At 35.2% G+C, this 18,279-nt stretch overlaps 1 protein-coding gene across 2 annotated transcripts in view; it reads left to right on the top strand.

Annotated features, from left to right (window-relative positions):
* Positions 1-18,279, top strand: part of LOC149562103 (FG-GAP repeat-containing protein) — a 113,206-nt gene that overhangs the window by 20,655 nt on the left and 74,272 nt on the right. For both annotated transcript variants that reach the window (XM_089825648.1, XM_089825647.1), the window contains 5 exons: positions 880-1,131; positions 1,296-1,415; positions 7,695-7,775; positions 10,913-11,020; positions 12,015-12,110. In XM_089825648.1, the coding sequence (XP_089681774.1) occupies positions 880-1,131; positions 1,296-1,415; positions 7,695-7,775; positions 10,913-11,020; positions 12,015-12,110 (657 nt within the window). The remainder of the gene's footprint in view (positions 1-879; positions 1,132-1,295; positions 1,416-7,694; positions 7,776-10,912; positions 11,021-12,014; positions 12,111-18,279) is intronic.

Here is an 18,279-nt window from a genome sequence, read left to right as displayed (position 1 = left end):
GGTCTTGTCACCATCCTTGCCCAAATTACACCAAGACTATGTTTGTTTTAAAGCAAACTCTTTTTCTCGGGACGTGAGAAGATTATGTCATCTACATTTGTAAGAAAGCCAACTTGTAATTCAAAGGTTGTAGAGGAGAAAGTGACTAAAAATATTGTCAGTGTGTTCTCTCTTTGTGAATCATTAACCTTAGGGCAGCCAAGGAATTTTTAAATGAATGAGGCCAATCTATATAGATAGGGAATAGTCAAAGGACCAATGGTCTCTCAAATTAGGGAATTCTATTTGAAGAATGGATTGCTAAATAAGAATGTCTCTCATATGTTTAAATTACCAAAATGGAGCTCAAATATAGAAAATGACATCAAAGGTGCTCTCAAGGAAGTGGTTTTGATAAACAAACCTAGCATAGAAAATATATTGACAAATTACCCATTTGTAATTAATCTTATCTTTGGAGTGGGGGATGCTTTCGACACTTCCAATGCCACATAAAGAGATTTGGTATCTGAAAGTACAACTTTTCCAAAGTGGAAAGGAGGGCATATCCCCTTCAAAGATACAATAAAGAGATAGACTAGAAGACCTACCATAAAACTTAACTCTAAGTGAGTATAATTTTTCTTGATTTCCACATATTAATCTTTCTAGAATTTCTAGAATATGGAAAATTAATTTGTCTTTGTTTCTAAAACTAATGCATCTTGATATATTTGTTCTGAAAGTCAATTTGTAATTAATACCATCTGGTCAATTTTAAATGGATTTGTTGGAATATTTTCTCTGGCTTTTGTTTAAAAGTTATTGCCTGTATTTTCTTGTATTCTTTGGTTATTTATCTCACATATCTTTCATCCCATATAACTATGCCCATGCCAGGTCTTAGAACCTCATGTTGGGAGTGCCGATGAGGGATTTAGTGAAGCACGTTTGATAGCAGAGGTATCTTTGCTGCCAGAAAGAGTTCGTATTGCAGCTGGAAGACGGCCTGTGGCTATGTCAACTGGATTTGTTGATAGTGTTTATAAACAAGGAGAAATAAGAAAACAGATATTGGTTGTAGTTACAGCAGGCTGGTCAGTTATGTGCTTTGACCACAATCTGAAAAAATTATGGGAGACTAACATTCAGGTTAGTTACATCTTCACAGAAAAGAAATCTTTTCATCAATTGCCTAGAAGGCTGGTGTTGTCATAGCACGTTGACTAGTGTTCAATTTGATGTTTAAGCAATTTCTTTTCACAACTTATCTGTTTAAAAGCTTTCACTGACTTTTTTCAGATGGCATTTTGCAGGAAGATTTCCCACATGGTGCTCACCACAGAGAAGTAGCGATTTCTATAAGCAACTATACATTAAAACATGGAGATGTGGGTCTAGTAATTGTGGGCGGAAGGATGGAATTGCAACCCCACGTAATTCTATTAGAACCTTTCTATAGTTTGTTTCTGAAATTAAAATGACCATTTGTCTGAAAGTTCTTAATTTCCTGATGTTGATATATTCTTATGATTGATTTAAGGCCTAGAACTTATCTAGGTTCTGTTGTCTGCGTGCCCTAGTTTTGAACAAATAACAATCAAGTTAGTAAAGCTGTGCTCTGCTTTTCTTTTCTAGTGTTGAACTATAGTTCATTTTCCATGGTGCACCTCTAGAGTCTTGATACATGTTCCACACACACACATGCACACGACACTCACACGCATGAAACATGCACACACACGCACACCCGCCCGCTTACACACATGCACATCTGCACCTGCACACGTGCACACACACACACACACATGCATACGTGTGAAAACACTCGTGCTCGCACACACCTACCCACGCAACCACACCCACAATCGCACACTTGCTTGCACACACACATGCACACGCAAATGCATACCCATGCGCACACACACATAGGTGTATATGCATATATGTATTCTTTTAGGTATGTATTATATAACATACATAGATACATACACAAACATATATGTATGTATGTATGTATGTCTGTGTGTGTGTCTATATATATACATATACTGGTTGCCCCCTTCATTTGTAGAAGTGGTTAGGGTTTGAATCTTGTATGATCCTAATATACAAATCGATTGGCTTAAATGTAATATGGCCTAGGTGACCCCGCCCACTGCCATACATACATACATACATACATACATACATATATATATATACATATATATATACATACGTTCATACATACATATATGTAAGTAATTATGTGTGTATATATAATGACAGTGGGCAGGGTTGCGTAGGCCGTATTACGTATATAATCCAATTCGATCAATTTGTAGAAGTGGTTAGGGTTCGAATCTTGTATGATCCTAATGTCCAAATTGATTGATTTGGATTATCTACGTAATACGACCTAGGTGATGGGACCTTTTTTTGTTTCTTTACCACTCTTCACCATTTGTTTTACTAACCCATGACAGGAAATAATTCATCCTCTTTTTTCTTTACATTTTCTTCTACTTGTTTGTTGTTTGACTAATTGGGGCACTTTTTTTGTGGACTTAGGAACTTGCTCTCTACCTTGTCTTGTGTGTAGTCTTACATTAAGTTCAGTATCTTGTAATATAACTTTTTCCCTTTTGATATCAAGTTTCTTGAACTTGTTTGGCACAGTTATGTTTATCATCTTCGAAGATTCTTTCAATGATATCCAAGAACAATATCTAACCCATCCATATCCAAAGCACAAAAATTTGATTGCAAAACTTAATTATACATAGAGAACTACAAATATTTCAAAATTAGAATATGATTGCCCTCTATTCGATTGTCCTTTATTTGCTTTGCATGTACCTATATATGCTCAGTATGTTTATGCTAATGAGGCCACAACTGTCATTGGAGTTTACATAAAACCTGTGCTTTTGAATGCATCCATGTAAACTAATGATTTAATGTATCTTTGATTTTCTTCTTCTTCTCCTCCTTCCTCTTTTCTCCTTTTGCATTAACTTTACAAGCCACACGATCCAAGATGCAATCTATTTTTTTTTAGTATTTTGTTCAATCTTATTTCTTAGCTACCACAGTGATGCTGCAGTCTTTAGAGCAAATTTAGTGATAAATATGATTTATGAAATCTTCCTTCAGAAAAGCTACATGGCAAAGCTGGAGCACATCTGCTTGAATGTGCCCTCGGTCAAGCTTCTAGATTTCAGAAGGAAAATTGTTGGTTTGCTGTCTTTAAAGTGAATTCAGGGGAAAATCTATTCAAGGAAGCTTCACGTGATCTCAGATCTAGATTGTAGCTGCTTCAATTTGCACTAGTGAGTGAGAAACGCTGTTGATAACAGAGCCAACTAAAGACTCAACATTACCTTTTTTCTTTCTTTATAGATGCCAAGACCATGATCTGATACCACTTGATAGATTCCACACATATGATAATGGCTATCAAACAATTAAAGGTAGATCATTCAAAACACAAGAAATCTTTGTAGGCCAAGTTGGCCTCATATCTTATATGTATAGAAATAAAATAAACCCTTATGATACAGCATCAACATACAATACCTGTTAAGAAAGAAGTCACTACATGCCAGATCCCCAAGAGATCCTAAATGCATATACAATGCTCTTTGTATATCCTTACAATGATAGTGATCTCTTTATTATAAACGTCCCAATAACATAATGGAGGGATAAACTGTTCAACCCATTTAGGCCTCCTATTGCTTAATATAATAAGTTACACAAGTTTTCCATGTGATTTAATGTAACTAAGGGATGTGTACCACATTTTTCATCCTCAACCCATATACATTATAATATCACAATCCTAGGTTCATAGCAGAAGGGGACTTTTGTAAGTTTTGGAAGATTATCCTATTCTTTTCGGAAAGCTTGGAGATCCTCAAGGCATTTAAGCCTGCTAATCATGGGGATTTTGCATACATACAATATAGATGCATCATGATTCAAATGCCTTCTTTTCAGGATCTTTGTTATTAGGTTTGAGTTAATAGTTGAAGTTAATGATTTGATGGAAATGGAAAACAAGATCAAAGATCTATTTTATATCAACATCATAACAATGGAGTTCTTCAAATGACAAATGAACACATATAAAACAAATACTAAAATCTCACTCCATTGCCCTCCTATCAACCAATATCTTGGAAACTAAGATATTGGTGCTCTTAGAAACACAATGCACTCTTAAGAGTCTATGAAGAATGAAGGATCGAATTAAATATGAATAGTACAAATGATATTCTTTGAAACAACCAAGTGAGAGAGAGGCAGGGAGACAAAATGAGAGGAGAATAATGGATTTATAACTGTCCTCATTGGGAATCCAATCTTAGGATGAATGCAGGATATAAAAGTGAGATGAAGATAATAAATGTTTATGCCACATTGGTTGAATTAATGCAAGTGGTGGGGGTGAAAGGGGATAAATAGGATAGTTATGAAGTGGCAGGGAACAACGATTAGAGACATAATGGAGGACATAATTATGTAGATTAGGAATTCATTAAATAAATGAATTAACATATAAATTGATTTAATTAATTAGGTAAATGATTTAATGGATTAATGATTTTAAATATAGAAAATATAATAATAAATTAATTAAATAGGCAGTAATATGTACTTAATTGACAGAGGAATTAGGATTGATTCAGAGGACAAATTTATGTCTATACAAGAGTAACCTATCTTGTGGGTTGCTGGAGTTCCACTTGCATAACGCTGTTGAACAAACATTTGCAACAACCTCCAATTCTTCAACATCTATGGCATAGAAGTTCTCCCTAAGGTTATAACCAAGCAATGCAGTTTCAATATTGTGCACCACACATACATTTGAAAGTTGTGGGTATCGGAAAGTTTTTTCACTTTAAAAGATAAAAGCCAAATTTATGAACTTGCGTCTTTTCCAAAATGTTAAGTGTGCTGCCAAGGTTAATAACTGTGACTGACAGCTTAATCCTTTTTGATATGGTTAAAAAAATGTGAGTTGTCACTTTGGTCAACTCTACCATTACAAGAAGAAACTTTAATATTTAATTTGTATCTGTTCTTGATGTCTTTTGGTCATTTGATTCACACTCATCCTTAATTTGTTGAGGAGTGCCACAATTATCAGGTTTTGGCTTAGCCTCAGGTGGACACACATTTTCCACTAAGATTTTTTCTTAAGGATCACACACATGGCCCTTTCTTATGGGTTGTGGACACATATTACAAGGATGAGGCTGATAGATTAAAATTTGGGGTCAACTAACATTTAAGGATTTTTAATTAGATGGTTTTGAACTCTTTCTAATGGTTTCAACTCCATCAGAGTGTTCTCTTGGATCATTCTTCAGAATCTCTCCCTTTGTTTTGGCTTTTTATTGATTCTCGCTTCCTTAATCTGCAATAAAGTTTCAATTCTAACAATTCAGAAGCCAAGTAAAGCCACACACATGGGTGAGCGACATCATGATCGCCTTCAAGGTGCAACAGGTATGACCATGAATAAAACTTAAATCTTACCTTGCAGCAACTAGCTTTAACCAATTGGTTATGTATTAACTCAGAGAATATTTTAAATGGGACAAAACTTAACCATTTTGAACTCATGCTCATGTTCTAGAAGGGCATTATGATGCATGAACAAACAGAAGTTCCTAGCTCCAAGATTGAAGACCAAACTTATTAAAAACATGCTGCTAGATATGCACACCTACAATCAGCTGCTTTATCTATATCTACAAGACACTGCTGAAAATGTTAAGGCGGAGTAGGATGCTTGAAAGAAAAATGGGCAAAAGTGTTATTCCTATGGATATGAAATAATGTATCCATGTAGAAGCAATTAGGAAAAAAATTTGAAGTTTTGGAGAATAGGGATATGAATTCAATAGATGTATGACAGTATACATTTTCAAGGCTCATCACAACCAACATTTACTAGTGAAAAGGTGAGACTCAACTAATAATCAATTCCATGTTCAAAAGCTATACTCCTAATTAGAAGCTGAAGTGTAGCCTCAAAGTGGCAATATGCTGATTCTCAAATTCTAATCTGTCCAGTTTCAGTACTACTTTAGTGATATCGGTATGCCAATGTATCTCTTAGTGAATGCAGGAACTTATCAAGATCCAATAGATAGGATGGTTGTTTTTTAATCAGAGTGAGGGTTCACAATCCCTTCTTTCCTAGTATCTCCTAACTCCTAAGGTAGTCCTCTTTGCATATCAATATCTATGTGCAATGTGGAGACAATGTTCTCAAATGATTACCAATTAAAGTGACAACATAAAGTTTCAGCACTTTTCTTGGCCGTTGAATTGTCTTTTCCTGTAATTGTTTGTTAGGTAGGGTGGCTACCTTTCTAATGATACTTGATTTTCACTCGTTTTGACTGGTGGTATGATATCTGCCTATCCAGTTGGATTTTATCATTTATGATAAATATTAATTCCTTTCCTGGATTGAGTTCTTTTGACTCATTCTTTTAGTAAGACTATTCTTTGTGAGTGTCTCTGTCTCTTTTTTGGATTTCCTTTTCAAATTTATGTCTGCAAATTAATCTAGTAACAATTGTAAAAGGAAAAGAAAGAAGTTAGAGATACTACATTCATTGCAAAGTGTCAGACAAGGTTTGAAAATGTATTTTGGGCAGAGGATATGGGCATTTTGGGATTAGGGCAGTATTATGAGTTGTCAGAATTGCAATTAACATCTACAAATGCAAACACACATGCAAAGTGTAGGATTTCTACTGTAGAATTTTTTGCTTGCTTTTGCTCATGGATTTTGGATTATGTCAGCAAGATGGCTTTATATACTTCCTAGTTTGCATGGCAAAATCTTGTTGAAGAAAAGCCAACCGATGAATAGAATGTGGCTTCTATGATAGAAGAATTGATGTTACTAGTAAGAAGATTAGAGGTTGTGATTCCCATTAGGGAGAATCAACTATGCATGTCCAGGACATTTGTGTGAAGCTGTTTTTGGGAGAAGTGTGATTTGAGCTGTAGGGTTGTGCATGCGGTGAAACATCTCCATTTCTCAAGTGGAGGGGAAAGGTTTTTCATAACTTGGCCAATGACTAGAAAGTCAATTGTGCAGCCAGAGTAGCACCAGTAGAAGACTATGTCTTCTTTGAAGAGATGAGATGAATTAGACTTAAAAAATTGTATTTCAGAACTCGTGATAAAAAAGGTTTCCGCTTTTGGCAAGTAAATACCTTTTCTTTTTCCTTTTTTATTGAATGCCAAGGGATCTTTGGCCCCAACTTTATTGGTTAAAAATAATAATTCCCAAATCGCACTTGTCTTTATAAATTGCTCTCAATGTTAAGTATCAATTCATAAAGCTGAGCAGGTGTTTTTCTGTTAAAAGTTATAATAAATGTTTGAAGTTATCTATAAATATATATTTGCTTACATTTTTCTCAGTATTTTATTTACATTATAAAGTAATTGGAATTGTAAATATTTATTATTCAATCCTTTAATTTTTGTTGATCTTCAATTTTTTTCCTCAATTTTTTATTCGAATATAATAAACTTTCTGATTTATGTTCATATTATTGTTGCACCTGCATTGCAACTGAAGATAAAACACTTTAGCACCAAAATTTACATACCTACAAGGCATGTGCTTGCTGTTTTTATAATTATTTTGAAGATACTGAGCTTTGGGTGATATTTTCCTTGTTTCTTTATAGCTTTTCTTAGATCCGTTTGAAGAAGCAATTATAGCTGAAAAGAATGCAGAACGGCATCAGAGAAGTGTAGAGGAGAAAGAGGTAATAATTTTTTGAGATCTATTATGTATATTTTGATATTTGTATGAAAATATTTGTAATAGAATCATCAATTAATCTTTTTTGCTAGTTGGAATTGCAGTATTGAAGCTACAATTCATCTATATGATATTTTGAGGATAAAGGTAGCTAGGTTTAAGGAATCCTGGACTTGGGAACTTACTAAATAGGGAACATAAAAATATGATATGATTTTTAAAAATCAAAATTTTACATCTGTTTTTTGCCACTGGGAAATCTCTATTGTTGAGCTTCAAGTATATTCTCATTCCAACAATGTTGTCGAAAATAAAGGTTAGGCTTCAATCATTTATTCATTGCATGCTTTCTTATCTTTTTTCCTTTAATATATATAATTCAATCATTAAAAGGCCTATTTACTGGATTCATGCCTGGGAGGATCCGGATTCGGCTTCATGCCGAGATTCGTGCTGATACGGGTAGGATCCTTGTTTTACAAAGTGAATTCGTCCGGATTTGCGGACGCATGAATCCGGACAAATCCACTGTGTAGAACAAGGTTCCTGCCCGAATCGGCATGAATCTAGTGCGAATCCTTGAGGATCCATGGGCAGACCATGGTTTTAAGTGGGTCTAACTTATTTAATGACTTTAAAATTTTTTTTTTCCCTTCTAACCCTAAAATGAATCTTTTATTCAACACCCAAATACATTTCACCTCAAATTTTCTCTCTATTTTGCTCTCCCATTTTGCTCTCATTGTATATTTCTCTTATTTTTTTGTATATAACACACACACACACACACACACACACACACACACGAATCCTTATGAATCGTAATCGGATTTTTTTTTTCACGAATCCACAAATCTGATTCGCCTGCCCGAAGTGAATTCAGATTCCGAATTGGCAACTAAGTTAAAAGGCCTTGCTGCATAAGACATGTTTTATGCATAAGAAGTCTTTAGTTTTTGATCCCAAGTATTAAATTTTAAAGGAAGAGCAATCTTTTGTACTTTAGCATAGTTTCCGAGTTAAGATTTTTTGCTATAGATAGAGAACAATGAGTATTAACCATCCTGCAATTTGCTGCAGATCTGCTATTGTATTTCCTACTAGATATGTTGGTATAGGATCTCATAATTCTCTTCTACAATCTTAAATTCCTGCAGGATATTTCTTATTTATGCGCCACTGCACTTCCCATTTTTTTGTCACTTCAATAATTAGCATGGAGTCCCTTTTTACTGGAACAATGCCATTGTTTTATTGTTGTATACAAGCCTCAGTTTACTAAAGTTACAGAGATTGTCCATCATCATCTTTAAAGATCTCTCCTCCTAATTCTAGAATTCCTTTAGTAGCTTTATTAAAATGAGATTTTTAAATTCATTCCCATCAAAACCGTTCTTGCTTACTTTAAACAGCTTCCTTTTTTTGGAATTTGCTCATTTTCTTCAGATGGCGTATTTGATGTGATCATCAATGTCTGTTGATCATATGATATTGTAGCCCCTATCTTCTCCTACACACTTCACATTGCACACTGTCTTTTAATATTTTCAGTGATTCAAGCAGAGTTTTATAGTAGCAAATGCCTTTCTCAGCAAACCAAATTACAAGGATACTTACAATTTGTTGAGTAAAGAGGGAAGGATATCAGGCTATGGTTAGTGTTAGGAAAAAATTAGAAAAAATACTGCAAACAAAAGAGAAGAAAAAGCTCTAACCTCATATTTGTTGACTTTAGCTTACCAGAAAACCACATTTTTTAGAATCACTATTTGTTGGCGCTAAATTGGGTGGAAAATTGGTCAGAAAACCTTGGGTGTAGGACTTATCCAGTAGAGGTATTGAAGATTTAAGTCCTTTTATTTTGTTGCAGTGCTACTGTAGTGTTGTTTAAGTGGCACTACAGTACTGGGGGTGTTCATTTGGTGATTTTGAGGATTAGTGCTGTTGCCGTTAAAGATGGTTAGATATGTTGTTCATGAAATAGTTTTAAATTTATCCACTGCTGTTTAGCATTGTTCCTTGTTTATTATTGTGAGATTCCAGCATGGTTGCTGCTGCACAACACTTAAATTGTTGTGCCTAGGTTTTTTTAAGGCTGCTGCACCTATAATACCATCCATTCCAGCCACCAAAACCACAATCAGTCTGCCATGCAACATGTGACATGCTCTAGACATCATGATTGTTCAGTTTGTAGGTTTTCTTTATTGTTTCAGCTTTATAGTTATGTGTATTGGTTTAGTTATTTCTACCTCTTAGTATGGTACAGAATTTTCTATATCAGATACTGTATACTTGTGTTATATGAAGATACCATTAAAGGTTACTGCTCTCTCTAATTTGGATCTATTGATTGATCATTGTGTATGATCCATACCATATTACTATTTACCCTATATCCTGCCACGCCATTGTTGTTGATTGCTGAAGATTAGATATGAGGAGCTGTACAACTAGTTGTACCAGTTTGCTGGAGTCCAGACTGCCATACATCAGAGACATTATGCAAGTCTGTTTGTTGTTGTCAGTCATTGAAGCTATTTGTTGTGGATTTTGTGCTTTGGTCTCAGTTCGTATCATTACTAGTCACTGCAGGGTGTGTTATTCCAGTTTGCACAGGGTTTGCTATTCTAGTTTGTACAGGGTTTTCTGTCCAGTTTGTTTGATTTTAAGTGTCTACATGTCAGTACAAGTGGCTTTTCATCCCCAATATCTATTAGAGTTGGGGCATTATAAACTGCAATATCTATTAACTTTCCTAATAGGGTTTGATATTGGCTTGATAACTTTTTCTTGTTCAAGTAGATTGCTATTCATCATCATTCCCTTGTCGAGTCTGGATTTGTAAAGTGACATTTTCAATTTTTTAACATTGATTGTGATTTAAGTAATAATGTTGTGTGGTTTATTAAGTGACATATTTTCAATTTTGACATTGGATCATAATGAATGCTAAAATATGATAGGTTTATTCCATAAAAAGGATGTTTATAAATGCATTTTTGCTCGTTTGTCCCCTTCTGGCATACCTTCTCAAGGAAATGTTGATACTTTCAATTTCCGTGTTGGTGAATAATGTTTTCATTGTGATATGGAGGATTTGTTCTTTGATATTCGCCTGGTAATCTACTTGTCATACAGGGTGTTGAGGCTGGGAGTACTAAATTAAGTGGACAGGATCTTCGACATTTTTCCTATTATGCTTTTGCCGGTAGATCTGGCATACAAAGATGGAAACATAGGAGTGAGGTAAATTTGTAGATGATGCAAACTAGTGTTAAAAAATGATCTATTTTATGCTTTATTTATTTTGTGAAAATTAAAAGTTTAGTAAATGGATATTTGGGGATATTCAATTGTTAGGCAGACAAGTTAATAATGTTATAATTTTCATGCAACAAAACCTGGTTGGTTGCTTTTATTCATGGCTTTTAAGCATGAAATAAGTTAGCCAAAAAGTTGTGGCGTACAATCATTGCCGTTGATATGTTAAGTGACTAATAGGAAAAGTTGATGAAAGGAAAACATGGGGAAAACACCCGTGTGCTATTGACTAGCATCTTGAAAGTTCATATGCTACAGTGAAAATAATACTTAATATCAGACGTTCAGTATATTGGTTGTGGAGTTGATTTTATTTATTAACTGTGCTATTTGTGGTTATTCAGATTTTTAATATTTATTGACTTTTGTTTGATATGATTGAATTAGATCTTGAAGGTGGAAACTTATGAGGTTCAATATCATAATGGGGCTTCACTGTATCCCTGAATGCATAGTTTAAGAGAAATAAGCTACGGACTGGCATGAGTGCAACCATGAGCGTACCATTGATATTTTTAGGAGAATGCTGATGATATTTACTCATTTTTCTATCAAAATTCTTGTATTTAGGGCAGTTATTTTTTGGTTTTGGTACAATGGTAAATCCTGATGAAGAATGATTTTGTATGTGATTTTTGAACTGGTGCAAATGCTTCTTCATATGAGTCCAACTGTTAATCAAGCATTAGTGCAAAGGATGCGAATTTGGTGATAGATTAAATAACTAATAAGTTAATGTGACAAAAATATTTATCTGATATTTTTTGAGAATGTGTTGGAAAATGAAGGAAAAGGAGAACGGATAGAAATTAAAATCCTGAAGTAGTACAGTCATTGAAATCAAGCATACTTTCATGTACACCATAATAAAAATTATTTATACTATGAAGCTCTTATGAAGCTGCTTTTTATGTGGCAGGATTTGGAACATCACTTATCTGATTCATCAGAGTTGATTCCACAGTATAACTACAAGCTTGATGCCCAAGCATTGAATAGTAGGCGTCCTGGAGAGGTGTGTTTTCTTGGCTCCTGCCATACTAAGTTCACCATATATATTTACTGCTGCAAGTTTGATGTCTTGATGGTATTATACCATACTATAATGAATGAGAAGTTAATTTTTACATAAGTTACTTTGTTAAAGGAATTTCATTTTCTCCTTTCATAGCCAAAATGTTACCTCTTAATTCCTCTGGTATGGTACTAACTCTTTTAAAGATACTATATATTATCTTCATCTTTCATAAAATATGCATTATTTGGCATATTTTTTAAATCTGGATTTTTCTTTTTCATTCATTGACAGTCTAAGCGTGTCATACAAATTTGTTGGCTAGGAAATGTTTTTCCATTATTTTTTCTGAACAAAACATTGGGCCCTATATTATATGAACTTTGTGAATAAGACAGTTTTAATTTCTTTCCCTTTATAAGTGATAATTTTTGGCAAATGAAGAGAAACATGTAATGCTTCCCTTGGAGACACCTCTATTGTGCATCAATTGGGCACCCATCATTAGATATCATTAAATGACCCATCATTAAATTCTTCTGTGACTCAGTTTACTGATTAGATGACCATCACTAGGACGGGTGACTCTTATTATATCCCCGTTACAAGCTAGTAGGCGCTGATGAAAGGAGAGGGAGAAATGCTTGACCAGTTGCAAGTGTGTGTCATAGTTCAACCTTGTTCTTCCTTTATGTGTATAACATGTATTGTGTGTTTCTAAGAAATTCTTCTTGTTCTGTTAGTAACCATGAAATGGATTGACTGAATTTTGTGTATGTCTGTTGTTTTTGTTTGTTTGCGAATCCTCCAAATCACAAACATAGTTTGTGGAAGGTTGAAATGTTGATGAGGTAAAATTTTTATGTTACAAAAGGATTTGCTTGTTTCATCTGCTATTCGACAAGATTTTCAGCATTGACAAAACTTTGCAAATTTACTGGTCAACCAAGTTCATGCCATTGCTACCACTTTCCATGTTCATCAATCGAAGTCCTATCCCATCAAAATCAGCTTTGCATTTTAAGGTAGGAGAAACCTTTACCATCCAAAATCATTTTAAAATCTCTGTACATTGTTGCATATTCAATTCCATGCTATTGTTGAGTCTTTGCAATTCAATCTGCTTCTTTATGAACTTCACCCATCACTACTGCTCTTTATATGAAAATAAACTGCTTTCCTTTATCGTCCATCAAAATCTACTGCAAACTCTAGATTGCATCATCTGTTTGCCATTGAAACCCCCAAAATCAAAAGTTGAATACCAAAGGTATGAACTTTCTGTCATTATGGATAATGCATTATCAGAAGTCGGATTTAGTAAGTTAGGGCACATAAATCAAGAATATTTCTTGAATTGAATGCACACAGATATAAGCACATAAATTGCAGAAGCAACTTTTTCTAGCAGTCTGACCCATGCTACAGCGTTTTAACTTTTGACATCAGTTCAGCTTACAGATTTGGTCCTAGCATGTGTAAGGCATCATGAATTAGCACCACAAAGATTAGGACTGTCAATGATCAATTAATTGGTGGGGAAACTAATCAGTTGGTGGGGAAACTAGATGGTCCTCCTCTCAGCATTACATTCAAGTTGCTTCAGAGAGAAGAATACATTGATATGGATGTAGAAAGAGTAAGAGGGTACTTTCAAGAGAAAAATAACACCTGTCTTAACAAGATTGGAAATAGTGGGTAAAAGTCTCTAAGAAATGTTCAAATATTTTAATGTGTTCGATGAAAGATTTACACCAAATATATAGTTAATTACATGAGTTTCAAACTGAAGCAAAAGTCTTCTAAAAATATAAGTCGAAAATAAAGTAACTCCTAAATGACCTTTAATAGAAGAATCTAAAAAGATAGCTAAAAATAGAAAATGAAAAATAACAAAATTTTCTAATACCCTCGCTTAATGGCCATTCTATTAACTACCCTACTTAAGATAATTTGCAGGCCTTTTGGTTACAAATGCACAGAAGGCTGCCCCTTTTGATCATGAATGCATAGAATGCTTTGCAAAATGAGACTACTGTTGAGAACCTCCCAATTTTGCAAATTACCTAGATAACCTAAAACTTGCCAACCTGATGTTGGGAATCAAAGGCATCACTCACTGTAGCTAGAGACACCAAGATGGAATAGAAACCACGATTTTGAAGAAAACTGCCAAATCCTTTTGTAGATGAGCGCCATGTCCCAAAATAGATTGCAAGATACCACGATTTGCCAAGAACTTTTGCAGATGAGCACTGCAACTCAAAATAGACTACAACAAATCAAAAAATGTGGAAAAAATTGACAAAAACATGAAATTGAAGTTTGCAACGCATTGTGTTTCAGAGTAAAAGCTAAAAAACATTTTCCCTTCAAAGATTTTAACTGATTCTTGACCCTATTCCTGAAATTAGGAAGAACTATCAACACTTACAAATGAGTTCCATAGAAAGTGAACTCTCTGTATTGAATAGGTACAACTTCCTGACTTCAAAGATTTTACAATTTGATATTATTTTAAAAGAATAATTTCTGAGATTACTTTTATTCCGAAAGCATAAGGCATAACGTTCAGTTCATAATGATGAAAAGAATGTGCAAATTAAAGATTAACTCAAATCTCACAATAATGATTAGCCACATGGCTGATTCTTATCGTGAAACAATCTAAGACAGAAAAGAAAAGATGTAGACTACTCTGTTATCTCAAATACCAGATCAATAGACAATGCAAGAAGTAAACCAGTTTCGCACAATATCTATTCCCATATGACAATAAACAATATGCTTTGATAAACCGTAAGATTTGACAGCAGAAATTCATATATAAACCTTAAGATCTATAAATCATTGCATTGAGCATCAATAAATTGCAGATCTGAAAATCGGATAATATAAAACGAAAGTTCTTAAGTATCTAGAGAGCTGACCCTGTTAAAATCACAAAAACATGCTTATACAGCGTAAGGCTTTAAGATTCAGATTTAAAACTAACACCTTTAGGGAGTTACTAACTAACATCCTTAATTAATGTCTTCTAATTAAAGGAAAGCATGCTAAGGCGAGATGCCTCTAAATCCTATCTAATCAATTCCCAGCTGTGGCGACAGGATTGGCTTGCTGCTTCAGGTTCTTAGGAAGTCCACCATCCGCTTCCTTCCACTTCTTGTAAGCAGTGTTCAATTCAATCAATTCCTTTTGCAGTGGCACACCGATTTGTTCCAGCCTTAGTTTTCACATGCGCTCGATCCTGTGAATGTGATCCATCTTCTTTTCATGCGCTTCTAGGTGATCCCTGCATATAATCATCATGGAGTCTGCGCGAGCGATAGTGGCAAAGTCCTTGACTGTCATTTCTCAGATCTCTTTCATTATTTTCATCTCGTCTTGAAAGGACGCCAATACTTCCTGGATTCCCCTGTCGGGCTTATCTTCATTTTACACGATTCTTACTTTAATACACTTGATGTCGTTGTCTAGAATCTGTTTGAGACATTCCATTTCTCTCAGCAGTTCTGATGTCTCATCTAGACCCTGTTCAATGGTTATGTTTCTCCATTCTAAGTTAGCTCTTACAATGAACAAAAAATCAGTATCCACTGCTGCATCAGGCATGTCTGTCAAGAACTTAGTAGTACCATAGGTATGGACCTTTGTAATTTGGATGATAAATTCTACCCTCTTTACCTTTTCAGCTTCACATGCATTCAACTCTGACTCTAATTCAGCCATGATCATTGTTGCCTGTGTTTTAGTTTCAATGACTTCGGAGATGTAACTCACCCCACTAGCCATTACAGTATCCACCCAAAAACTTTGGCTACTGACCTATCCCTTTTAACTTGATCATTCAAATTTTGATTGGCAGGGGAAGAAACATCTACCACAGACGTACTACTTGGGACGGTCAATGCATTAGGGTTCTGGAGGGCGTGAATGTATTCCACCATCAACTTTATAGTCTGCTTCATCTCCTTCTTGTCTTTCCAGTCCTTCCAGATCCTGTGCTCCATCTTTTTATTATTGGCATTGAAGATCTTCATGTCAACCGTTCTAGTAGCCATCCTGAAGTCAGTCCTTTCAACTGTGAAATCCTGTGGTAGAACTTCATCCTGGTATCTGTCACCAATTGGTTTATAGATATCTACAACCCAATGCCCTATCTTATCATCCACATCTAGCATAGCTTCCACCTTTGGTTTCTTGCTCTTGGGAGTTCTGCCAAGGTACTTTCCTACCATGTCTTGTACTGGGAGTGTCACAGGAACTATGCTTCTCTTCTTGCTAACCGAGAGATCAAACCAATTAGGGGTGGAAAGGTTACTCTGAGTTTGAGGGGTTTGAGATCCAACCGGGTTTCCAACAGCTAGAGCATTTGAATTCACATCATTACCTCCATCATTTACATGCTTGTTTAGATCCATTTGGTCCATCACTCCTACAGGACTATCTGCAGTGGATTCCGCTATGGGTTCTTTTTCACTGGACTTTTTATCTAGGATCACCACTACCTCGTTATGTTTTTTCCCTTTCTGACTCCAGAAGCGAGTAATTCTTCGCCATGCCGGACTCCTTTGAAGGAGGTTCAACTTCTTGTTCTGAAACTTTTTCACCGTGTTTGAGTTTCACAAAAATCTATAGACGCAAACACAACTTGCTATTCACCTTCGACTCCAAGCATACACACCAAACTTGCAATTTTCAGAAAACAATGGCATTTACCAGAAAAAGAGGTTTTTTTGGTAGTACATGCCTAGAGAACAAGTGCACTAATTGATCAGGGAAAGTACCGGCATGTCAAGATTTCTAACTAATTAATAAGCGCCTTCACTTCCACATGTATGAACTTTATTCTTCCGTCACCTAAAGTAATCATCATTAAATGCATGCCTTTTCATCTTCCTCAGAAAGATTCAGGAGCTCTGTACTACCACTTGTCTATGGGCAGCCAGCTCTTTGAGCCTTTGAACTCTTGAACCATAGTTGGTTCAGATTCAAGTTCAGTCCGTCAAGAAATGTTGGGATAAAGTGCTCACTAAAATAGGTACAGCATGATTTAGAAAAAGACTCTTGATACATAAGACCATGAACCTGAACTGACCTCAAGTGGTTCAAGGTTCAAGTTCAATAGAGCATCGAAATCCACTGTAAAACATAACACTTCATGTCGGGTGTGTAAAAGTAAAACGATGAACCAATGAACTTTGAAGGTTCACATTCAAGGCTCTGACTCGATAAAGGCTGAACTTAAGAAAGGTTTCCCGACACTTAGAAAAGGCGACTCTGAACCTTTGAACTTTTGGTTAAAGTTCAATGTTCAAATTTCTTATTCAAGACTCTTCTCAAGGACTCAAGAAAAATTAGAGAACCAAGTTCAAATGCAGCTAACAGCTGGCTCTGATATTCAACCACACCACCTGCGCATATTCCAGGGTGCTTGCTTTTTAGTCCAGCACAGCAAGAACAGGTTAGGAGCTAAAATCTAATATATAGACCTATGTATATTAATGACACATTTGCATTCATCACAAACATAGTACAATTTTAGATGACGGAACCTCTCAAAACATGGAGAAATCAAGTAAGTTAGAAGTTCTGTATGTGTCCAAGTTTTCTCTGATTGGGCCAAGCAAAACAAGGAGTAATGCTGTTCCACCCACTAACCCTCACATTGGGTATCCTTTGCACTTACTGACCACAATGGTGCACAACTAGACTCTAAGACTTAAGTTTGAATACAATAAACTGACATAAGCACACAATAACTGAAAGACTACAACTTTGCCAAATAGGCCCAAGATTGCATAAATTAGGGATAATAAGCTGCAACCTGTCCACCTTGCCGCAACTAATGTGATGTCATCCAGTGACAACTTAGGCGACTTCTTGGTCACAAGTTCACAACTCACTCCTGGAACTCTGCTCTCTAGTTTATTGGCAACTAGAATTTGGACTATGGAGGCCTCAAAGTTGTACACCAATTCTTTATTTTCCCTTGTGACACACAATATCAAGTTACTTAGCAATGTATATCATGAATGTTTTCCTCTAATTAATTTGATTAGAAATTAATCTTGGGTTCCTTTATGATGAAAAGTGCCTCAGGGTATAGGTTAAGTTAGCATTAAATATGAATTTTTAGACTATTTGATAAGTACTCACCAAAGTT

This window comes from Cupressus sempervirens, chromosome 4, assembly GCF_028749045.1.
Source record: "Cupressus sempervirens isolate cs-2001-9-10 chromosome 4, ASM2874904v1, whole genome shotgun sequence".
In the NCBI taxonomy this organism is placed as follows: Eukaryota; Viridiplantae; Streptophyta; class Pinopsida; order Cupressales; family Cupressaceae; genus Cupressus; species Cupressus sempervirens.
Note: the sequence above shows the minus strand (reverse complement) of the source record. Positions and strands in the feature narration are given on the sequence as shown.